The sequence below is a fragment of the Impatiens glandulifera genome, chromosome 3 (assembly GCF_907164915.1).
Source record: "Impatiens glandulifera chromosome 3, dImpGla2.1, whole genome shotgun sequence".
NCBI lineage: Eukaryota > Viridiplantae > Streptophyta > Magnoliopsida > Ericales > Balsaminaceae > Impatiens > Impatiens glandulifera.
In genome coordinates, this window is record NC_061864.1 from 5,786,182 (window position 1) to 5,812,781 (window position 26,600).

Here is a 26,600-nt window from a genome sequence, read left to right on the forward strand (position 1 = left end):
GTACCCAAAATTTACAAATCAAAATAATAATAAAAAAACAATTCTCTTATTTTCTATAGAAGAATTCTAAACAAGTTAGAGCTCTTTAGTTAGATCATAGTGGGTTTTGGTTTTCTTTTGAATTATTTCAAAAATATTTATTTATCATATCCTTATTATTTTAATTACTAAATTTAAAAATTATTTTAGTAATACATCATCATATTTTTTAAGTAACCCACTTTTCTTTAATTTAAAACATGTTTTTTTTTTCTTTCAATATTTTATAAAATCCCAAATCAATGGAACTCTTAACAAGTTCTTATAGATAACATCAAACATTATAAACATTATAAGTACATAGAAATGCTAAATTAACTCTTATTCTAATGGAATGAAAAATAAAATTAATAATAATAATAATATGTTGACTATGACTTGGAGCTTGTTTGAGATTAAGTTATTTGGATTTTTTTTTTTTTTGTTAAATAAAACTTGTTTGATAAAACTACTGATAATTAAAAAAAAAAAAAAAAAACTAGCTTATAAACGGAAAAAAGAAAAGGACAAATGTCTATATTAAAGTGTATGACATTGATGCACACTATTTATTGTGTAAGAAGCAACATAATAATAATAATAATATATTATTATTATTATTATTATTATTATAAATTCAAAGGGGGGTACGAATTTGCTGCACCAAACTTCCCTTTTTTATTTGTCAAATAATCAGCAAAGTCAAAGAGAAACCATTAGCCAGCTAGATTTAATAACTAGATTTATCTCTAAAGATATCAATTTTTTAGAGATAAGATATTTAACCCTTTTCCACATTATATATATATATATATATATATATAATTAGCAGTTTAAGTCGACATTTATTTATGTATAAATATATTAATATTAATGTTATTACTATTATAACACATGACCATGCAGGGGGTGATGAAAGAATTGCGTGCATGTATGGAATATGTATTTCTTCAGCCATTACTTTGTCATCACCTTTTATTTTTCTCTTTTCTAAAATCCAATTTCACATTAACTATTTTACCATTGTGAAAATTGTAAAAAAAAAAAATGTTCTGATGATATCACAATGAATTAACCTGTAATTAAAGTATTAATATAAAGTGATCCTCTCTATGAGGACAATTAATGCAGAAAAGTTCCATTAACAAATGAGAACTCACCTGCTTTGATTAATCTAATCTATATATATAGGATAGATATTTTGATTAAGAATTATTGTCAACTAAACATGGGAAGGTATCCCAATTCATATGATATTATTGAGAGTGGCCTAAAGAAGGGACCATGGACTCCTGAAGAAGATCAAAAGCTTCTCAATCATATTAATCAACATGGCTATGGAAGCTGGACAACCCTCCCTAAACTTGCTGGTATAAAAATATTATCCATTTTTCCCGATTTCACGTTACTAACTAATTCAATCATTCTCATTTTCAGGTCTCAATAGATGCGGAAAGAGTTGCAGACTCAGATGGACCAACTACTTACGACCCGATATAAAGAGAGGCAAATTCTCACAAGACGAAGAACAAACAATTCTCAATCTCCATTCTTTTCTTGGGAACAAGTAATTAATTAAGTATTATACTCAATTTAGTTTGTATATGTTTCTTGATTTTATTTATGGCATGCAGATGGTCAGCCATTGCAACACATCTACCAGGAAGAACAGATAACGAAATAAAGAATTTTTGGAATACCCATTTAAAGAAGAAGCTAATCCAAATGGGTTATGATCCGATTACCCATAAGCCTAGAACAGATATCTTCTCTAGCTTGCATCAATATCTTATAGCACTTGCTAATCTTACAGTGCTAGCTGCTCATCAAAAAACATCAGATCATCAGATGATGATGATGACTCTTTTCCAACCTGCATCAGTACTACCTTCTATTATTATGAACAATTCTACTCATGATCATCAGATTCATCAACCTTACAACCCATTATTTCCATCCCCAAATGATGTTGATCAATTTTCAGTCCCTTTTGCCCATGATTTACCCGAGTTGAAGACTCTTGACAATTATATGATCCAAGATTCTCCTAACTCTCCATGGCTGCTGCCATCAACTTCATCTTCTCCATTGACTTTGCAGCAGGGTGCTCTGGTAGCACCCATGGCCGACATCTATGATGGACCAGAAGAGCCTAATAATTCATCTCCCTTCTGGCCTGATGCTCTTCTTGAGGATGACTCATTAATGTTCCATGACATTAATTGATGATTCTTGAGTATAGTACTGTTAATATTTATGATTTTGTTCATTATTCATTGAGTTTAATTAGTAATACAGAGCATGTCCGATGCATATATATATCAAAGTTGGTCACATGATCATATATTGAAATATGTGTAGTGTATGTCAATTAATAATTCATGTTGATGCTTGTTTGTTTTAATGTATATATATAGTCATACTACTAGTTTTTATTATACCAGAGAAATAATAAGAGTTTACTCATTTCTCTTTTTTAGTTTCTTTTGACAATGTCTTGTAATTATAATAAAATGTTTTATATATGGGTAATAATTTTTCAAAAGCATTTTTCTTGTAATGGTGAGGTATGACTCTTATAATGACACACTAGGGAAATTAAATGTTATATTTGTATTTGGTATATATTTAAAATACAAATAAAAATAAAAAAACTCTGTGTATTAAAACAAGCCATTGTAAATTGCATAGACATTAGACAGTTGATTCACATATATGCAAAAACAATAATAAATAAAAGAAAAAAACTAGAAATAATTGAGGACAGGAAACCAAAACAATTCTAAAAGTCAAATAACTAAAATTAAATAATCGGTGTTGGGGGTTAAGAAACCAAAATAAATCAAACAAACATTATCATTCCAACTTTAATTACAATAATCACATTCTTTGTCATAATAAACACCACTTAATCACAAAAATCACAATCAAATTGAAAAACTAAAAAAAAACAACAATAAAATTAAAGTTATGATATTTTTTTATCATATGTTATTATGACCAACTTAAACAACTCAGAGTTTATAATAAACACCACTATAATTAATATGTCATATTTTTATGACTAAAGGATCCCTCTACTTCTAGAAACAATATATGGATTCAAACTTAATCACAATTGATATATTAATTGCACATTATTATTATTTTCTTGGTTTGATTATTTATATCATTCATTTGAAAGAGCAGTTAATTAATTAATAAACTAGATAGATGGTTCTGTTAATTTCTTCATGACCAACACAATTACCCAACAACTCCGTGGGACACTTATTAGGTGAAAGGATATTAATTAATCATTAATAGTTTCTAAAGTAAATTGCATCTTGAGAATATGTTATGTTTATCACTTAAAAAATTAATTTGCAATTGACATTTAATATCTTTGTAACTAAAATAATGTCCATCCCTTGCCCTAATTAGTTATATAAATGACATAATGATTCAAGAAAAACATGCATTGTATTATTTGGTCTTGTTTGACAAATGATAAAATTGATAATTATTCAATCATTGTTAATTAGATAAATATATACATAAATAGGGAGTTGACCGAAAGAGGTATTGTCAAAAGGATTCGCAATTAATGATGAAGGAGAGGGATCCCAAGTTATGATGAAGTTCCGGTTCTCTTTAGGTTTTTTAAAAAACTTATCTCAAATTAATTTTTCAATCAATCACTTCTCAACAATCTCATTACTCATTTCATTAACCAAAATACTAAAATACCCTCTATTTTAATTTATTATTTTTTATTTTATTCATATATATCAACACCCTTTAAGTCTTTTTACCAAAGATAATCATCACCTCCTCAAAATCATCACCAATCATTACTTTTTTCCTTCTCTAGGTTTTTTTAAAAACCTCAATCCGAACAAGACTGAAATGTCAATTTAATTTGAGGCCCATACGTATGCACATACTTCATTTCTCTCATGCATTAATTTGATTTTTGTTTTTATAAGAGTTTGGGAATTAGGACATGTCATAAAAATAAGACACTTTGAAAAATAGATTATTGAAATATTAATTTGAATTCATCTCCACGTTGTAACTTGTATAGCCACAATAAAGGGTATTATTTGATCACCTAATCCCACCTTCTAAAATTTTCATTGGTTTGATAGTGGAAAATAATATAACACCTTATTGAGGTGGTTACATTTAAATCATATATAACTTAATTAATTACACATCAAACCCAGTTCTAATGAGTGTTTGTCTTAACAAATAACAAACCTTGACTTATAGAGCTTGTTTGATGTTGGTTATCTGAGAATAAAACTTGAAAATTTTATAAAACCTATATTTTGTTGAAAATTTATAAAAAATAGTTTTTAAAAGGGTTATTTACTTAATTACCTTTTAAATAATATAATAAAATTATAAAATAATTAAATAAAAGGGAATTATCATATTTTGTATATTTAAAAAGACGAGTTGATTAATGAAATGATGGTAAATTAGATGTTTGAATTTTTGGGGGTAAAGTTTAAAAAAATACCTAATAAAAAACAAGTCCCGAGGGTTGATGGATGAAATGATGGTATATTGAATGTTTGGATTTTTTGAATTAATTAAATAAAATAAAAAATAATAATTTAAAATAGAAAATATTTTAATTCTAGTATATTGATTAATGAAATTAATGATGTGATTGATGAAAATGTAATGATGTTTGATTTGATTAGAGTTGTTTTAATAACTCGAAGACCATAGACCTATTATGTTTTGATTATAAAAATAACCAAAATTTTAAAAATATTTTTGGACCTCCTTCACATTACATCACTTAATTTATTAAACAAAATACTAAAATATTATTTTTTAAATTATTATTATATATTAATATTTTTAAGTCTTTTTATCAAAAAAAAAAATATATATATACATTTTATATCTTCTCAAAATTAATACGAATTATTATTTTCAAATAATCTAGATTATAACAATAACCACCATCCAAACGGGCTATATATTGCAGGAGTGCAATTTGAATATATATAGTATTTCACTTCTCTCTTTTCCCTTCATCTTCATTATATATATTATTCCATTATCTTTCTAAGTCACTTTTAATTGTCAAAATTTTGATGACATGCATAATTGAAGAATTTCGGATGCTATGAGTTGAAATGTGTTCGATAATATTCTTCTTTAATGCTCCTTTTATTTATTTTTACATTAAATAATCTAATCGATCATTTTCCTAGTAACTTAATTAAATCATTAATCCATGTCTTTTAAAACAACTTTAAGATTTAAGACTTGGTTGGGTCCAAGCTCAAGTGCTCAACCATATAAAATAAAATGGATCCAACAGATCTAAACCCAAAATGTAATTATATTAACTTCTAAAATTAAAATAGCTTGTAATATATAATTGAAAGATCTTTAAGTAAAAATAAATTAACATAATCAAAGAATAAACATCAACAAAAAGAAGAGAAAGACATATGGGAAGCCCCATAAGACTAAAATACCATGTCCTGTCCTTCAAACGATACCTTCAACAAAAAATAAAAATAAAAAAAATAAATAAGCCTTGTTAGGTTTGAGTTATTTCATTAACTCAAATAAAAAAAAAAAACATAATTTCACTCTTCTCTCTTTTATCAATCACTTAATTTATTAACAAAAATATTAAATATTTTTTATTTTATTATATTATATATTAATATTATTTAAATTTTTTTACCAAAAAAATATATACCTCGAAATTATCAAAATCATTATTTTTTAAATAACTCATGCTATTGAAATAATCTCTATCCGTCAATGACTCGATTCCAACATCATCAAAGATCGTGAAAATAGAACTTAGGAGCATAAGCGTCGTCAAAACTTACTTTCAAAATATTCTTTTATATATTCATTCGATGTAGGTAATAATTTTATTCCCATAGATTGGGGTTCAAAGCTGTGACATCAGTGCATCACACATTGATGGAGGTATTATTGCAAGTAGTTCTATTGGAGAACTCAGTATACTTAGTTAATATTAAGAACTTTTTATAGAAACTAGTATTTAAATGAATGATGAGATTCCATTATTCATTCACAATAAATTCCAAAAGACGGTTCTAATCTATATATATATAATGATGCTTAATTTTTAAAGTGTCCGGATTGCCGGGTCGAGAGCTGTGGTTAATTTGGATACTTGGGTCGGATTGTGGGTTTACCCGTTTTTAAATTTCAAACGGTTAAAAATAAAATTAAAAATGCTAGAGGTATGTTTCGAACTTGCAACCTAACAAAACAAGTACAACTCTTTAACCAACTAGGCTACAAGGACTTTATATTTTAAATTCAACACCAAATTTGATAAACGCGGGACGTTTTAACATTAATATAAGTTCAACTTTTTAACTAACTAATCTATATATATATAATGATGCTTAATTTTTAAAGTGTTCGGATTGTCGGGTCGAGAGCTGTGGTTAATTTGGATACTAGAGGTATGTTTCGAACTTGCAACCTAACAAAACAATTACAACTCTTTAACCAACTAGGCTACAAAGACTTTATATTTTAAATTCAACACCAAATTTGATAAACGTGGGACGTTTTAACATTAATATAAGTTCAACTTTTTAACTAACTAATCTATATATATATATAATGATGCTTAATTTTTAAAGTGTCCGGATTGCCGGGTCGAGAGCTGTGGTTAATTTGGATACTTGGGTCGGATTGTGGGTTTACCCGTTTTTAAATTTCAAACGGTTAAAAATAAAATTAAAAATGCTAGAGGTATGTTTCGAACTTGCAACCTAACAAAACAAGTACAACTCTTTAACCAACTAGGCTACAAAGACTTTATATTTTAAATTCAACACCAAATTTGATAAACGCGGGACGTTTTAACATTAATATAAGTTCAACTTTTTAACTAACTAATCTATATATATATAATGATGCTTAATTTTTAAAGTGTCCGGATTGTCGGGTCGAGAGCTGTGGTTAATTTGGATACTTGGGTCGGATTGTGGGTTTACCCGTTTTTAAATTTCAAACGGTTAAAAATAAAATTAAAAATGCTAGAGGTATGTTTCGAACTTGCAACCTAACAAAACAAGTGCAACTCTTTAACCAACTAGGCTACAAAGACTTTATATTTTAAATTCAACACCAAATTTGATAAACGCGGGACGTTTTAACATTAATATAAGTTCAACTTTTTAACTAACTAATCTATATATATATAATGATGCTTAATTTTTAAAGTGTCCGGATTGTCGGGTCGAGAGCTGTGGTTAATTTGGATACTAGAGGTATGTTTCGAACTTGCAACCTAACAAAACAATTACAACTCTTTAACCAACTAGGCTACAAAGACTTTATATTTTAAATTCAACACCAAATTTGATAAACGCGGGACGTTTTAACATTAATATAAGTTCAATTTTTTAACTAACTAATCTATATATATATATAATGATGCTTAATTTTTAAAGTGTCCGGATTGCCGGGTCGAGAGCTGTGGTTAATTTGGATACTTGGGTCGGATTGTGGGTTTACCCGTTTTTAAATTTAAAACGGTTAAAAATAAAATTAAAAATGCTAGAGGTATGTTTCGAACTTGCAACCTAACAAAACAAGTACAACTCTTTAACCAACTAGGCTACAAAGACTTTATATTTTAAATTCAACACCAAATTTGATAAACGCGGGACGTTTTAACATTAATATAAGTTCAACTTTTTAACTAACTAATCTATATATATATAATGATGCTTAATTTTTAAAGTGTCCGGATTGCCGGGTCGAGAGTTGTGGTTAATTTGGATACTTGGGTCGGATTGTGGGTTTACCCGTTTTTAAATTTAAAACGGTTAAAAATAAAATTAAAAATGCTAGAGGTATGTTTCGAACTTGCAACCTAACAAAACTATTACAACTCTTTAACCAACTAGGCTACAAAAATTTTATATTTTAAATTCAACACCAAATTTGATAAACGCGGGACGTTTTAACATTAATATAAGTTCAATTTTTTAACTAACTAATATATAATAATGTTGAGTAAATGAATACTTGGGTCGGATTATGTGTTGACCCACCCATAAATTTAAAACGGTTAAAAATAAAATTAAAAATGTTATTCGTAATTTTTTTCACGGTTTTTTATATTATTACTCGTGCAAATGCACGGGCTAAATGCTAGTATATATTGGTGTGCGTTAATGGACATAATCTCTCAGCTTATTAAACTATGTCAATACAATAAGAATTATTTTTTAGATTGTTCATTTTGTTCACATGTTCTAATTGAAACTGATTCATGTGTTTGATCCCTCAAAATGATGATTTGGACAACTTTTATGGCAACCACGTGTGATTTCTTAGAAGTTGGACCTTTTCAATAACATGGGTTATTTGAAAAATAATGATTGGTAAATTTTTTAGAAGTGTATTTTTTTTTGTAAGAATATTTAAAGGATATTAATATATAATTATAAAATAAAAAATAATAATTTAAATTAAATAATATTTTATTAATGAATTGAGTAGTGATAAAAAAGATGAAGAGTAAAATGATATTTTTTTTTGAAAGTTGGGTTATTGAAATAATTCAAACGAACTAGTTGTTATATTTATAAGCATGGACACTTCTTTGGCTTGATTGGTTTGATTTTATTAGTATACGGTTTGATTAGTAATTCATGCAGTACTTCAAGGACTTGTTTGATAAATAGTGTGAACCATATTCTTATAATTAAGACGAAATAAATAAATAAATTATTAAGTAGTTGTCCGTTTGTCTCCCTACATGGCTGATCAATTAAATGAGAATGATATGTACCCACATTCGATTGTGAGCTCGCGTATTTGACAATTTTATTATTTTATATTCATTTTTTTTTTCTCTATAACCACCTTGAGAGTGGGAATTATAATATTTTCTTAATTCTTCTTCTAGTTTTATTAGTTAATTTATTACATTAGATCTAAACTATGTATATATATTATACAATTTCTAAATAAATCACACAATTATTCTATTAGGAGATATGACATGCATGTATCATAATTCATGTTAAAATTCATTTTCTACTATCTTATGGATCAAATATATTGATTTTGTGTGACCTTCATAGGTAAAATAAAACACTTACCATCTTATATATCAATCATGCAAACTTTAGGATAAAGCTTCAACAACCCTTTTCAAAACAAGAAAATTACTTAAAAGGGTTTGATTTTAAAGCGTGTAAAATTCATTAATTAACTATAGTATATTAATTTTATAATTTTTAACACTATAATACTATATATTTATTGTTCTAAAATATATTAAAAATAAATTATCTCTTAAAAATAACCAACTTTCTAACTAACAGCAATGTTAGTTGTATTTAGAAGAAGTGTTGATTCTTATGCTATAAATAAAACTATTATATTGAGCTTTTATCTTTTATATATATTATTTTAAGTAAGAAGCTAGCTAGCATTACCCATAAACATCACATTAACTTAAGATGTCATTTTTTTTTATCACTTTAAGTTATTTTGGTAGATTTCTTACATTAGGTTATTATTAGATTCTTATTACATTAGTACAACATAACAAAAATAAAATAAATTTTAAACAAAATAAAATAGAATTAATAGGGTTTGCTCATCAATAAATTAAGCAGAGTTTTGAGGGATATTCTAGGAAGCTCACAATGGTAGCATTTGATTGGTGGTGTGCTTTTCAACACTAATTTAATTTTTAATTAATTTAGTCAAACTACATTCATTAAAAGATACATCTCCTCTTAGTCCTAGCTAGACATGGAACTGCTTATTCAAAAAATTTAAGACAGCTCAATAACATGGGGATTGTTAGTTAGATTTATTTTTAATTTTCTGTTTTCCAACGATATTATTATTTATTAAAAAAAATAACAACCTTAAAGTATCTCCCATTTAACTTAAAGCGTTCGAACAAAATTATATTTGATTGATATTTAACTATATATATATATATATATATATATATATATATATATATATATATATATATATACTCCTTCAAATTAAGCATAGAAAATATTCATAGTTATAAGTAAAAAAAATATTAAGCCATGTATGGGACTAGGCCAAATGTGAAATGCTTGAGATGTCAAAGACGACCACTCAAATTAAAAAGGGAGCCTTGTTTTTTTTTACAATTGAGAGAATACTTTTGTCGATGAAAGAAAGTGTATCGGGTTTCTTGTCGAACAAGTACTTGAACGTTTTAAAAATTTGTTGATTAAAGATAAAATATATTTTGGATTTTGTAAATCTTACTATAAATGAATTTTTCCTTTATTTATCATTCATACTATCTTAATTAGAACAACGTAGTTAGAAATGAATCGGTCTATGTTCAATTGTATTTGTATAATTTAGAACTTCGTTAATATGACACTATCTGAAATTCGTTCTCAAAAATTTATTGAGTCGGTTTGGGAGATCATCGTAATTATTTTATTGTACATGGTCTACCGTATATCGTCTTTGTTCTTTTTCTTATTTTCTTACTTTTTATTTTTATAATGTTATATTTTGTTTTGTTATACTTAAACAAATCACATCTTTAATTTATCATGTATCTTTACAAAAATAAAAAAAATATATATGAATTATTTCTCAATTTCTATTTGACTCAGATTTTGTAACTAAAGAGAAATCAATCTCACTGGCCTCCAAATTCAATACAAAGAACCCAAAAGGCATAAATACTAATTTTAGCTTCTATTTAGGCTATAAGAATATAAATTAAAGGATGTCACCAACTTTTTCAAGAAATAAAAAATGTAAAAATATATATTCTTTTACTTTATTCAATAAAAGTGATATTAATTATCTATATGCCTTACTCAAATACTCAAAATGGTATCCATTATATCATAAATAACTATTTTTTTTTTTTATATTGATATAGCTTTCATATTTCATTTCACTGTTTTATTTATAAAAATAATAATATGAATATGTAATTTATTAATTTAATTATATTATAGATAATAAGTGCGCACCTCCGGCGGTCATGGCCACTTTTATACGACGTCGTTTACCTGTTACCACGATGTTGACACTTCGTCTCTTTCTTGATTCCAACAGTCAAGACTCGGGAACCCAGTTCGCACGTGTCACTCATAATGCTAAAATCGTGTGAGAGGGTATTTTCGTAATTTCATCATCCTTTCTTTTTACCCAACGACTAAATAAAGTCAATATACTGAGTGACGGACGGACGTCGAAAATTATATCATCAACTCAACTTCTTCCAAGGGACCACAATTTCGGGAGAGATGAATAACTCCGATAACTATTTTCCGATGTCGGCGGCATTCCAGCTGCTGCCGGAAACAGGTCTCGCCGGTGCCGGCGGAGACATTCGTTTGCCGTTGCTGAATCTTTCAACGGTCCGCACTCGAATGGATTCGCTCCACAAATTCCTCGCTGATTCCGTCAACGGAAACACTCTCCTTAGACAGGATCAGATGCGGATGGTTTCTACTGAGATCACCTCCGCCATCCACCAGATTATCGTCAACGGCGCCGCACTCCTAGCCTGTTCTCAACCGCCAGAGATTACAATACCTCCTTCTACCGATCCGGATCCGAATCCAAATCCAAATCCGAATCCGATACTGTTGAATAGTTCCGCCGGATGTTCCGAACCTAGCCGACCGCCGCCGGTTACTAACTGGACTAAAGAAGAGGTCGTCGAGGAGATGAAGGATGACGTTTCGGACGACGATATGGAGATTATTGAATTAGATGCGGTGGAATTGCTCGCTGAACATATCCATTTTTGCGAGATCTGCGGTAAAGGTTTCAAACGAGATGCGAATCTCCGTATGCACATGCGTGCTCATGGAAATCAGTTCAAGACGGCTGAGGCGTTAGCGAAGCCGGATAAAATCTCGCCGTCTATTGCGTATTCGTCCGCCGTCGGCAAACGGAAAACGCGATTCTCGTGTCCGTACGTCGGATGCAATAGGAACAAGAAACACAAGAAGTTTCGCCCTCTGAAATCTGTAATCTGCGTGAAGAATCACTTCAAGAGGAGTCACTGTCCGAAGATGTATTCGTGCAATCGATGCAATAAAAAGAGTTTCTCAGTTTTGGCTGACCTCAAGAGCCACTTGAAGCACTGTGGTGAGTCGCGATGGAGATGCTCGTGCGGAACCACATTCTCACGCAAGGATAAACTGTTCGGTCACATGGCGCTGTTTGAAGGGCACATGCCGGCGGTCATGGAAGATGATGAAAAGAACAAAATAGAAGAGACTGAAAGGGCGAAGGAGGTTCCTATTCCGGTGGATAATGAGTTGTTTGAAGGGCTTATGCTTGATGGGTTTGATTCGATTGAAGGTTACTGTTTACAGGACATGTTAGGCAATTCTTCTAACAGTAATGGAGGTTTTGAATCCGGATTGAATAATGATTTCTTCAACTTTTGACCATCTCTAATCTTCTTCTCAAATCCCAGATAGTAAGTACTATTACTACTACTCTTGATGCATAGATACCCACTGCCAATGATGTTTGTAGAGTACAATAATGGCGCATATTTGATCTGTTAATTCTCACTGGATACGATTTTTGATCACTCCATTTTCTCTGTTTCTTGTTTTATTATGTATGATCTTCGGTTTGAATAGATTTTCAGAAACAGGAAAATTGGCTCAATACTTTTTCATTACTAATAAATAACTTATCTTCCTATTCATTGCCTCTTTGTTCTTCATAATGGCTTATGTAGCTCAAGTAGTTTATAGGTTTTACCTAAGAAATCGTCTTCGATTCTCATTAATAAGGGTCTCATTTTAACCCGGGTATTTCTTGGTAAGGATTTGAGGTATAAAGTTATGTATGCTAATGTTTATTTTCTTTTGAAGGGAGGTTTTAAGCTATTGTGGGTCGATCTTAATGGATGCAAATGTCATGAACTTTGTAATTTAAAACATTATTATTATTATTATTATTATTAATCCTTTATGCTTGAGATTCTATTATCTGTAAATATTCTCTCAACTTTATTAAAGAACATATACACCAACCCCCATTCATTCATGATAATTAAAAAAGAAAGAAGAAGTAGACTGAATTCGCATAAAAACACAACTTAATCTTTGAAAGTCGCTACCTAGAAACTAGAAAAAGTTTATGATTTTGGTTTCATTTTAAGGTTGAAGTCTTAATCTTATTTATTTACTTATGAATTAGTTAGAAAATGAAATGTAAGAGTTTGGTTAAGACAAGTTAATCACAAGAATGTGCGCACAAAACAAGTATTTACTCCATTCGATCTCATGGGTAGGGCTCTTAGTTTCTCTTAATCAAAATTTGTGAATCTTTATATTCTTATAATGGCTACGTTTAATAATTATATCTACATAAAATTATAAAAGTTATTTGAATTATTAATATTTATATATACAGTATTATTCAAATATTATTTATATATTGAATGCGGTATAACATATTACCTACTAATATTAGTTATAAAGAATGTATAAACTTTAAAAAAAATTAATATTTTTTTTTCTACTTTTACATTTATTAAAATATTAATTTCTTTATTATATTTTAAAATATAATAATAATAAACTATAAGTATATATTTAACTTTATATCATTTTTTAATTTAAATAATAATAATAAATACATAATTACATAATTTTTTGATTTTTTTTTTAAATTTATATATATATATATATATATGATAGAAAAATTATATTATTTTTAAGTATAAAAATTTAAAAGTTATAATTTAACATAATTAAATATAATAATTAATAATTTTAATTAAAAATATTAAAATGATAATTTTACATAATTAATAATGTAAATTAAAAATATAAAATTATTAAAATTTTAATTTTTTATTATATTTTAAAATAAAATAATAATAAATTATAACTAAATATTATTATTATTATTATTATTAATTAATACCACTTATATCTATATAATTTATTTTTAAAATTAATTATAATTATACATTTTAATTTCAAATATTATTTTATAAAATTATTATTATTAATATTTTATAATTATATAAGTTAAATTATATATAAAATATGGTAAACCATGTAACAATATTATTTATTTTAAAATATATTTATACGCGTAACTATATATTATATTTTTATTAATTTTAATAAAATTAATAATACAAACTAATTATAAGATAAATATTAAAATAATAATTAAAAATAATTTATATAAACTTAAGGATAAAATAATCTTTTTATACTTTTTACTAATTTTTATATTACTAACCAAACACACAATAATAAAATATATATATGATTTATATATATTTTATATTTTCAATTAAACACTAATAACTTGTATAATTTATATCTTCTAATACCCTTTAAAAATTTATATCATATAATTAATATTAGTTAATCTTAACATCTCCCATAACAAGTCCCAAGCTCGTCCAATTAATTTTTTAACTATCTAAATTACTTCCATTAATGTGAATGAAAAAAAAATACAATAATCAAACATAAGTAAATTTGTCCCACATGGAAAAACAAAGGAAGTGCAAGTGGCGATAAAAATGAATAAGAATAGTTGACAAGAGTAATTCCAAAGGCAACTTTTCATCATCATTATTTTGTATTCAATGATTCATGTGATTATCATGATACCACATAAGCCATCTCTTAGCTTGGTCAAACCTTAGTCTTGATTTTATTTTACTTTTATTTAATAGTTAATAATTGTGATATACAAACTAAGAGTAATTTTCATCTATTTTGACCAATATTATTAATTTATTGAATAACTGAGATTAAGGTCAAAGTAAAAGATGTAAAACATGTATGCAGCTAGAAAGCTAGGGATGAATATTTCTAATTTTCAATTACACTAGCATTTAGCCCGTGCATTTGCACGAGTAATAATATAAAAATCGTGAAAAAAAATTACGGATAACATTTTTTGACATTTTTTAACCGTTTTAAGTTTATGGGTGAGTCAACTCATAATCCGACCCAAGTATCCATTTACTCAACATCATTATATATTAGTTAGTTAAAAAGTTGAACTTATATTAATATTAAAACGTCCCGCGTTTATCAAATTTGGTGTTGAATTTAAAATATAAAGTCTTTGTAGCCTAGTTGGTTAAAGAGTTGTACTTGTTTTGTTAGGTTGCAAGTTCGAAACATACCTCTAGCATTTTTAATTTTATTTTTAACCGTTTTAAATTTAAAAACGGGTCAACCCACAATCCGACCCAAGTATCCAAATTAACCACAGCTCTCGACCCGACAATCCGGACACTTTAAAAATTAAGCATCATTATATATATATAGATTTGGATGAATTATATGATATGTATCACGGGAATAATGTTATTATTGCTGGCTGTCTGCTACAATACAACGCTTAATAGATTTTTCAACTCGATCCCCGTTAGCTAGCTAATTGTAAGTATATATATATAGCGTGCAAATCAACTTATTTTATCCATTATAACATATAAAAATTAAGTATTAATTAGCTCCTCGATCGAATCTGTCATCGATCCGCACCAACTTATAAAAGAAATGTCGATTGAAGCACTAGCAATGGCAGGCGCTGACTATCTTGAATATGGCATGGACATCCAAGAATGGGATAGTCAAGATCTCATGCCTCCTCCCCATTTATGGGCCGAAGAAGAAGAAATTATCGACGATGACAATGATAGTGACAAAGATCGTGATCATTCACGAGTTCCACAAAGAGATTTTAATAGCGAATGAAGGCACAATATTTATCGATGAGGATGAGAATGTGATGAATCTATGTTGGCAGTTGGAATGGTGTATGAGTAACAGAATCTGTCTTCCCAACAATAAGGAAAGGAGATCGATCTTGATGATCAACTCCAATAATTAATTAATTAAATAATACATGCATGCATGCTTAATATATATATATAATGTATTTATTTTATAGTTCTTCATGTAATTGTTTCACTTAATTATATATTACATTCTTTCTGTTAAGTAGAGGAATAGGATGACAGTCTTGGATTATTGTTTGTATTTTATTAATTCTTTCTATGTATATATGTAATGTAACTAAATAAATTAAAGCATACATTGATATATGATGAGTATTCTATATTTCTATACATGTAACCTTCACATATATATATATATGATCTATGGAAATTAAGATATTTCAAAATAAATCAATATATAATATAAGGGCTTGTTTGATATAGTTTGTTATTAAAAATTAATTTATATAAAATATCTTATTTGAAAAAGAAAAAATGGATTTTCTTTTATTAAAGTAAAATATATTATTAATTTTGAAAATAAAATAAAGGCCGTTTATGAGTTATTTGGATAATGATTTTATTGTATTTCAGAATTTATGTTGGATGATAATTTTTTATTAAATAAAGTTTTATTTTTGTCATACTAAAAAGATTTATAAATACTGGTTAGACATATTATTTATAATACTTATTAAATTTTTTATTTTTAATATATATTAGAATGATATTTATATTTTATTTTAATTTATTTTATTTTAATATTTAGATAATATATTTTAATTTATAGTATTTAATTTTTTTAATTAGTTAAAAAGAAAAGATGAATATTTTGATTTGACATGACATTTTTCGGCTTTGGATAATTTCAACGGTCGATCAAAATATTTGGTAGAGATTCTTTCGACACTGTTTAATTAGTTCGTTCAGTTTGCTCTACTTCAACCCTCAATATTATTAAGTGTCCCTCAACAAATTGCATATGTTCTTTCTTTATTTTTTAGAATTTTAATTTTGTAAATTGTTTCTAAATTTAATATTTATATCATCAATTATTTGTACTTATATTCAATAATAAGGGAGGATAACATAAAGTTTGCTAATTCAAAATGTTAATAATTTTAGTTTCAATTGTTGGTTAGAGAGACCAAACTTTTAACCATCACATCTTGGATAAGGTTTGAACATAGGATAAAAATATCTTGCATATGATATGATAGCCGCCACCACTTGTTGATAACACAATCATTTATATAAATATCAACTTTTTTAAATATGTAATTGTGATCGTTTTTTCTTTTCACTTACATAGTTATTCGGATTGGGTCACCACAAACATGACAAATACAATCATATTTGGGTTGGGCTGTTTTGTTTGCCTTGTCTCGATGACTTTAGGTAGTCTGAAAAAGAAATCATCCATAGAAGAAAATTGGGATTAGCTTCATCTTCAACTTCTTCTTCCATGGCCCATTTCCCAGCACTGTGATGATATCTTCCATAGAAGAAAATAAGAAAACAAACATGTTGTCTCTACAAACCCTTCTTTAGTGCAAAAGAAATGAAAAAAAAAAAAAAAAAACAGATTTATACCAAACCCTAGATAAGTTACACCAAATATGGCATAATCAACTGATGTACCAAAACAGGTGCTCTCAACTCAATCTCCAAAACACTCTTACAAATGGGGGGGCTACAAGTAAATAAAAAATAATAGGATAAACTGAAAAATCACACCCTTTAAAAATATAGTAGTGTTACAAATTTCAAATACACAAAAGTAGTTTAAAAAAATCATAATAGATTTCTACACATGCAGGGTCAAAGTTTTCATAAAAATCGAAATACATAAGCACAAATATGGGGGGGGAATTCACAATATTCAGATATTGTAAACCAAGAATAGACATAATAATAACCAATACATCCATCCTGTTATCAGGTAAAAAAAAAAAAAAGAAGAAGAAGAAAAAAAGGCTTTCATTTGACATGCCTTTGTTTCTTTCTTTCTGGTACTTGTTCATCATCATCATCATCATCTTCCACCAGACAACTCAATAGCATCTTGATTATAAAGAGAGTCCTCTCCCCAGTCAAATCTTCTCTGTAATCTTTCATACTCTTCTCTACGTGTAACTTCTACATGCTGCCATACTTCCCACCTCTCAGCTAGACCTTCTCCTTCTAGCATCCTTACCACCTCTGACATTGCAGGACGCTCATCCGAACATGGCTGTGTGCAAAGTAGTGCAACCTGAATCATCATCTCAACCTCGACTATTTCAAAATTGTATTTTAGGTTCTTGTCAACAATAGCATCCAGTCTCCTCTCCCTCTGCAGTTTCTTCACCTGCAAAACAGACCAACCACATGTAAGTAAGCCTAAACTAAAATATATACACTGTCGGATCAACAAATTGTCATTTTAAATATCTTACATGGTCAAGCAGTAACACGTCATCTTCTTCTTCAAGGCGCGAGAAGTCTATAGCCCGCTGCCCTGTCACTAGCTCCAGAAGCATAATACCATAACCGAAGACATCAGTCCTTTCTGAAGACTTACCAGTGGACAAATACTCCGGTGCTATGTGGCCCATGGTTCCGCGAACTTGAGTTGTCACGTTGGTCTTTCGGACATCAACTAACTTTGCTAAACCAAAGTCACCAACAACCGCTTCAAAATCTTCATCCAGTAAGACATTAGCAGCTTTCACATCCCGATGGATTATTTTGGGATTACAGTGTTCGTGGAGGTACTCAAGCCCACGCGCTGTGCCTAAAGCAATCCGTTTTCTAGTAGCCCAATCTAGAACAGGATCCCCAGGTTTAAGCTCTGCATACATCATAGAAATATGATTATCCAGCCATCTTGTTAAACACAACAAACAACAGTTAAATATATCTAAACAAGTGTAGAAAACTGACTGAACTAATTATTATATGCAATCTTAAGTGTTACCAACTTACCCCAAAATTTAATCTGTTAGGATAAAGCTAAAGTGTAGAAAGGAAGGAACATAAGGTAACCTAAAAAAGATAGACTCTGAGATGACCCACTATATTAACACTATAAGCTTGGGTCAGGGATTGCAAGACAATCCGTCTTAACAAGAAATGGTTGCCCATTCCAATTAGTTTTTGGTGAATTATGGGGCTCGAGAGAAATAGGAGAATTTTCAATAACAAGGTTCGGTTGTGCGCCTGGTATGAGAATGTTATGGAATAAATCCTAATATAGTAAATATTAGGGATATTTCCTTTTATTAAAAAAAGAAGTAAATATTAGGGATATGTCACCAAAATTGTGATATGAGAGAAAAATAGGAATATAGCATAAATTGAGAATTATATATTATTCTCATGTTTTAACCATATATTGTTATATACTCCTAGAGTTGCGAAAGAAAAAAAAAAGAAATGGATAAAATGGCGATGAAGCATCAAGAAATTGATTTTTAAATTTTTTGTCTTACAGTACCTCGAAGACAGGAAGCAACACTTAGGTTCTGCATGAATGGATATACCAAAAGGCGTTCTGTTGGTGTGGTGCAGAAACCAATAAGGCGTAACAGATTACGGTGGACTGCTACACTAATCATCTCCACTTCACGCTGAAAAGCAGCATCACCGCCAGGGCTTTCATAATCTGTCAATCGTTTCACTGCAATTTTTGTATTATCAGCAAGGATCCCTTTATAAACTTTTCCAAAACCACCCTGTCCAAGGACATTTTTTTCACTGAAGTTATCTGTAGCCAGCTGCAATTCCCTCCAAGAAAATCTTTTTAGCTGTCCAAATGCAATTCTCCTATCGACTTCACCTGTACATGTGAGAAAAGTAACATTAAACTACATCTGTTCCTAAATTCACTTTATACATTTAACCATAAGTTAAATTGATTGAAGAACCTGAAAACATAAATTTGGATACAAGAAGTTTAAGATAGATAGTTCATAACATTTTTTTTTTAAAAAAAAGGTCATTTTTTATTGAAAAGAGCGCAAGATGCGTTCAAACGTTACATAGATAGTTCATAACAATTAAGTGTAAAATCCAAGAAATGTAAGGAATAACTATATAAGAAGTCTAAAAGATCAATTCCAAACAATTGCTTCAATTGGTATGAGCAATTGGTTGTTGGATTACACACAGTGATGGTTTTTGTTATAAGTGGATAAGTAGAGTAAGAAAGTTTATTTTACACCTATAATATAAAATGAGAAAATAAAATATTCCGCTCCATAAGTCATACGTTACCACACAGCCACAAGAGAAGATTTACAAGACTGGAATAACTTTGAAAACTCAAACTAAGATTATAGAATATTAGTTACTCAATTATAGTATTGATTTATTTGCTCTTATCTCTTTAGATGGACATTTTATTCTTAATAATTATTTTTAGGATTTAGGTGAAAAGTTTTATCCCTAATAAAGACGATCTTCTCTTATATATATGGGTCTATATCTTAAATAATTATATCTACCTCTTTTCGCAATAAAATCCCACAATAAGATTCAGCATAGGCCTGGTGTAGAGAGACTTTTGACTATTACTAAACATCTTCACATATGCATAAAACAAGAAAATATACTCCCATAAACGGACCTGCAACATCCACAAAAACATCGCGCCTGTAGCCCTTATGCTTTCCTTTCCACATAAACAGCATGACACTTCCAATTAGGATAAGACCAACAATTCCAAACAAAATCCCAACAATTGTGCCAACCATTGACTTGTGCGGTGAACCTGTTAAAACAGAAATGATAGGCAGCCAGTTGGAAGTAAGGACTTGCAACGTTATAGGTATGCATAATTATAAAATCAAGACCAGAGAAGTCTATACCACTAGTATCTGATGCACATGTATGAGTAAATTTTGTCCCACAATTCAATTGGTTCCCCGTAAAGCTGTATAAACAATGCCATATTTTTCAGAGGAAAGGATGAGGCATACCAAAATGAATAGGGGAACTTGGATTGGTAAACATTTAAAAAATAAACCAATCAAAGAGCACTATATTTAATAAAATGAAATGTCAATCATACTTGTATTGAGAAACTCTGAATAAACTCGCGGGGATTTGACCAGTGAGATTATTGGACCCAAGTTGACTGCAAAGGAAGTTGCGTTATTCTATCAACATCTGGAAAAGGTGTCTGTCTGACCACATAATCAGACTAAACACAGTCTCCATAATTTATCCACGAGACTTCATTGATGTCAGGGTTGCAAATATTAGAATCATGTTACTCACATATTGATTAAGCTTTGAATAGATGATAATGAGTCAGGAATACTCCCGGAAAGGTTATTCTGGTTTAAATACCTGTTTAAACACAGACAATAAAATCAAACTCAGATTAACAATCCTTCAAAAATAACAAAAAAATGAGCTAGAGAAGTTCCATATGCAATGAGTGATGCATACAAGAATTGAAGGTTCTTGAGATTTCCCAGAGATGATGGTATTCCACCAGTTAAACGATTATTTTCAAGATTCAACATTGTCAGGCTAGTCAGATTCTCCAGCTCTTTGGGTATCCCACCAGTAATCTTGTTGTCTTGCAGGGAGCTACATGACAAGATCATTACATGTCAAAATCTTATCAAACTGTGAACACAAGTATCACATAAACTATAACTGCAAGGACAAGAATTAAATCTTTTGGCAGGTATTATTCTTCATCATAGCGCAGCACAACAGATTTTTTTCATGACAATATTGGAGTTTAAATAAGACAAATGCACGAAGATAATGACTAACGAAATACTGCTTTATTAATAACTAATGGTGACAAAGACGAAAAACAAGAGATATGTCCATAACCAAACAGAAATGTCCTCCCTCAACATTTAGATAGGTGGTAAAGAGGACAATAAGAACTCCACCCATAATCAAACAGAAAGATTGGACAACAATAAAAGCCTAAAGGTTGGGAATGTTTCATACACTTTGGAATGCAGGAAATAGAGGAACAAGAATTAGTAGAGTGAAACATCCCTTTTTTAAAATATAAATTAGTAGAGTGAATCAAGTCGTACCAAAAGCTATGCTTGGTACATATTCAAGTCAAAGCGGTCTCTGTCATACCCTACTAATATATTATTTTTACAGAAGACACACGAAGTCAACACTCATGTGTTATATTTAGTTTCTCCATATTCAAACATTGGCAAAGACAGTTTTCTTTCACATCTTATTTTAGTGCTATTCATCTAAACCCACCTTATACGATTATACCTACTTTTTCCATAGCAGTCTAATTCTTTTCAATATACTGATCTGATATCGTCCAACAGTACTCTGTTTGAGAGGTCATTCTACATGAGTTCACAGAATGAAACAAGTAATGAGTCCATCCAACATGATTTTCTCACATGGGAAAAAGCACTAACATGAATTGATGCAAATAGAAGGTCAGATAGCGTTAGCCATGATTGCCACGCTGTACCATAGAATTGTGTCCATTGCAGACTGATTACATTGCCATGATATTTAATACCCAGTAAGTCAACAAGAATCTTGAATTGAATGATGATTGACAGAGGTAAATCATGTAGATGCATAATATAACAGCCTAAACATACAGTATTCTAAGAGTCTGCAGAACTGCTATCTTAGGAGTCAAGAATCCAGTGAATCCCATAGATGACAATGATCTGCAGCCATGTAAAACAACATAGAGATGTGTCATTGTTACACTGTAAACATATAGCTTGTTGTATATAATAAGGTAGAAACAATGAAATGGGAGTTAAGGAACTTACACAGATACAACTTTATTATTGTCACAACTAACTTTGGGCCAAGTGCATGGATTAACTTGATAGGGATTCCATTCAGTGAGTTGATCAGCAGAAGCATTCAGTGATGCCCTTAATGCATAAAGTGCATCCCCTGAAACAAGCTCATACAATTACAATTAAACAATGGATCAAACAACTAGACTCTTGCAAATATTTGAATTCCCTTGAAAGTTCAAGCAAAAACAAAGCATCAATAGATAGGAGAAAATCAATTGATATCAAAATCTATATGTACATGTAAAAGCAGTTATTCCCACATGTGAAACTTATATGAAAACTCAGAAGACATATAAATACATAACAAAAAAAATCATCGAAAGTAATATCAGATGTGTAGTTCTTGCAAGAGGACCAATTATACGCGACTCTCAAAGTTCACCACTCTATCTCTCCCTGAATTCCCATTTCCCCCATCACACAAAAAACATAGAAAGAATAAAATATCTTCTCTTTTCCCGCTAATACATGATTCTGTGTGGAAACCTCACACAACCCAAGTAGGCTCGTAACTAAGCGGAACCCAGACCACTTGATTCCTTGGAGACCAGTTGTCTCATTTCTTAAATTCTTTACATAGTCAAGACTTAGGAATGGGAAGGTTCCCCTATCAACCTCTTTTTTTTGTCCATTTTTTTTGTGATATCAGGGTATCCGAACCAGCTTGTGATAAGCCTCTTTATCCAAGCCTCTTCTCATATCAACCTTCTGACATGTTTGCAAAACTTCAGGGACAAAAATTTACCAACATGAAACTAGTTGACTACCTTCCATTAGTAAAAAAAATCAATCCTACAGGCCAACCAGTGGATCGCCACAGAATTTTCATCAACTTTCTTAATTGTTTCCTAAAAAAATTCCATTTATTGTTTTAAATCAAGTGTACATGTCCACATCATGATATTCTGGTCTAATATATAAAAGGCTACAACAATGTTTTGTGCTGTATACATCAAATAATAGAAAGTTATCCTATAACAATGTTTGTTTAAGCTGTTCATTCAGTTATTCCCATACAGATACTTTAAGCAATTGATTCACTGAAAGGTAAAATAGATTAAAAGGAGGGAAACAACATTTATGGTCATTTGTTGGTAACTTGGTATAAGAATGCATGGACAATGGTCAAAAACATACCTTGTAGATCAGGCGCTACAAAAGATTGAAGACATGCCAAGAGCAGAATTGCTAGGGCAAAATCCATCTTGATCCACATTTTTTCCAAAACTGAGGCTTGTCACAAGTCAAGTTTTCCTACAGATCACTACTAAATATTCTATCATGTCAAAACTTTTAATTGTCAAAATTAGAAAGAAGAAATTCAGAAAAATGGACCACCTACAAATTTAAGCACCAAGAATAAAGTTCAGGAAGTCTACAGTTGGCTTTCCAAATGTTACCCAAGCTTTTAAACTGGTAGATCTAAGGACAATGTGCATGGAAAGATAATTATTGACAATTATTTACACAGGTATGCTGTATACGCTGAAAGGAAGGGCCTTATGCATTGGAATTGCCATCAACAACTACTGACGAAAGAGCTAAATATGTAAACAAACTTGGCCACTTCCTTATCCTGATAGACTACATCATATGTTCAAAAGTTGTATAGAATTTTGTTGACGTTGAAAAAAGTAGGACTATTTCCTCTGGAAAAAATGACCGGATATGTTATGAGCAAGGAAAAGCAATGATCTCTTAGCAACAAATATGGCATATAAATTATATAGTATTATTAAGGCAGAATAAACAAGCAACATAGCATAAAGTAAAAATAAATATACATGAGAAGATGAAGCATCTATTTTTCAATTGTATTATTGGAAATAAAGTCAGAGGCAATACTTACTCTAGATGGATCAGCATTCAACACTAAAAGGTATATTCTCATTACTCCAACGATGACACAAACAATGAAATATATAATCCATATATCCTTGTGGTTAGCGGGAACAGCTATCTGACCAGATATGTCGTACATTTTAAATATTCAATTTCCTTCCTTCTTAAAGATGGTTCCCTTAAGAACAAGACTCAAAAGGAGAAGTGAAACGAATTGAAAAAATATCTCCAATGCCTCAAACAGCTCCATAGGGGACTGTAAATTTGAATATTTTATTCCCTTCCTTATTAGAGAGGATTCCCTTGGATAGCGAGACTCGAAGTGATGACTAGAACTTGGGGTTTTCGCGCGACAAAACGAATTGAATTATTTTAACCAATACCTACAACAACTCCCTTGGGGAGTGTAAAAAAGACAAAACTATACCTTCCACCTGATAAGCTACTCTTAATTTGGATCTTGGCTTGCTATAAAGTTACTACTTGTCAAGATCACCTCATGACAAGGGTCCTCATTATAGTATAGATTCAATTGCATAAGAAAAGTATGCAGACAAATAATCATATAGAAAATAGTATAGAACATAATCTATCCAAACGAAAAGAAGCGTGAGTTTTGTGTAGATATCTTAAAATGGAGCGATCCTATCCTATGGCCATAAAACCAAGTAAAAAATGGGTGTTTGGAAATGGCAAAGACTTCAATTGAGAATGACTTCTCTACAAGTGGGGTAACTCTACTTTGCTGTAAAGGCGCTCATCGAAACTGGAACTAAGCTTGCTTGATTAAGCAACAATAAAGAAGACTAGTTAAAAGCAAGAGACGCTATAAAAGGTAAAAGTTAAATGCGTTCAGAGAAACAAACAAACAAACTAGAGGAATTGGAGAAACATGCTAGCCTATGAAGACGACGGCTTAATAAAAAAAAAATTGACAGAGATAGATGTAAAGAAGAAGCACCTTGCAAGGGGCAAAATGAAATAAGGCATCGGAGTTCACTGGACAATTCTTGTAGCGAGATCTCAACAAGCTAATTCTACGACGGTAATGGGTTGTGTTGAAAAGGGGGAAAAGTGAAATAGGGCTTCGGATTCGCGAGAAATTCAACTCCAAAACATTCTGCCGTGATGTAAATCAATCTATGCGATCGTTGCTTATAGCATCTGTTGTCGGCGGCGGCGGCGGCGGCGATCTACCTACCTACGGATTGCGTGAAGACGGAAGGTGGGTACTTACCAAAACCATTTTCATTCTCCAGTCTAGTAGTAGTAGTAAAAGTAGTAGCTTTCCTTGACGATTTTGTAAAGACGAAAAGTATAATACTTCAAATTAAAAAAAACATTAACATTTTTTAAGCTATCTATCTGTCTGTCTGACTGCTACATCTCCGCCGCTGGTCCGCGATTCTATTAGCCAGGACGAAACGCAGACTAGTATATACTTTCAATTAATAAATAAATAAATAAATAGATTCAATAAATAGTCTTTTTAGTTTTTATTATTAAACTACCAATTAAGTTAGATTACATGAAATTTAAAAAGACAACAATACTCACTAAAAATTAAAATATGTAATCTAACTTAACTTTTACTTGGGATAAATTTTAATTTGCAAAACTAAACAAATAATATATTTATATGTAATCAGAATTACAATTACTTGGTGTGTTTGAAGGAAATAAATTGAAATTATAATTTCAATTTCTATTTCATGAAAATTAATATTGATTTATAATTTAATTTATATATTTAAAAAATTATATAGTTATAATTCAATTCAAATTCACATGTGTTTGAAGAAAATATATATAATAAAAATAATTTTAATATATATTATATATTTTATTAAAATATTGTATGATAAAACCAATTATAATAGTTAAGTGTCGAGAATTTTGTTTAAATTTAATTTCTTATTAAAATAAAATATCTATATATGTTAACTTCATAGATTAAAAAAATATTAGCTAGACATTTTAACTTTACAAATTCAAAAATAAAATATCACTTTCATGTTAACTTTTTAATTAAAATAAATATATATAAGTTAGAAATTCTAACTTACTAAATTAAAAAAATCAAAATAAAAATTATCAATCAAAACGTTAATAATATTTTAAATAATAAAATAATAAATTATTTTATT

General features: G+C 29.6%; 3 protein-coding genes across 5 annotated transcripts; 2 read left to right on the forward strand and 1 right to left on the reverse strand.

Moving 5' to 3' along the window:
• Positions 1–1,246: 1,246 nt before the first annotated feature.
• LOC124929012 (transcription factor MYB53-like) lies at positions 1,247–2,244 on the forward strand. Its single transcript, XM_047469266.1, has 3 exons — positions 1,247–1,388; positions 1,456–1,585; positions 1,653–2,244. Exons 1-3 carry the CDS (start codon positions 1,247–1,249, stop codon positions 2,242–2,244), a joined length of 864 nt encoding a protein of 287 aa, XP_047325222.1.
• Positions 2,245–11,253: 9,009 nt separating this feature from the next.
• On the forward strand, positions 11,254–12,641 carry LOC124930638 (protein SENSITIVE TO PROTON RHIZOTOXICITY 1-like). Its single transcript, XM_047470966.1, has one exon. It carries the CDS (start codon positions 11,313–11,315, stop codon positions 12,468–12,470), a length of 1,158 nt encoding a protein of 385 aa, XP_047326922.1. The 5' UTR covers positions 11,254–11,312; the 3' UTR covers positions 12,471–12,641.
• A 4,877-nt stretch (positions 12,642–17,518) lies between these two features.
• Positions 17,519–25,823, reverse strand: LOC124928759 (probable LRR receptor-like serine/threonine-protein kinase At5g10290). Of its 3 annotated transcripts, none has more exons than XM_047469007.1 (12): positions 25,415–25,823; positions 23,749–23,865; positions 22,576–22,705; positions 22,396–22,467; positions 21,236–21,379; positions 21,062–21,133; positions 20,853–20,918; positions 20,650–20,714; positions 20,409–20,552; positions 19,278–19,619; positions 18,238–18,632; positions 17,519–18,149 (listed from the first exon to the last, which is right to left on the reverse strand). In XM_047469007.1, exons 2-12 carry the CDS (start codon positions 23,825–23,827, stop codon positions 17,835–17,837), a joined length of 1,824 nt encoding a protein of 607 aa, XP_047324963.1. In that variant the 5' UTR covers positions 23,828–23,865; positions 25,415–25,823; the 3' UTR covers positions 17,519–17,834. The 3 variants fall into 3 exon arrangements, with proteins under 3 accessions (XP_047324963.1, XP_047324961.1, XP_047324962.1); XM_047469005.1 differs by having other exon boundaries at positions 23,749–23,875; XM_047469006.1 differs by having other exon boundaries at positions 23,749–23,878.
• Between the last annotated feature and the right edge of the window lie 777 nt (positions 25,824–26,600).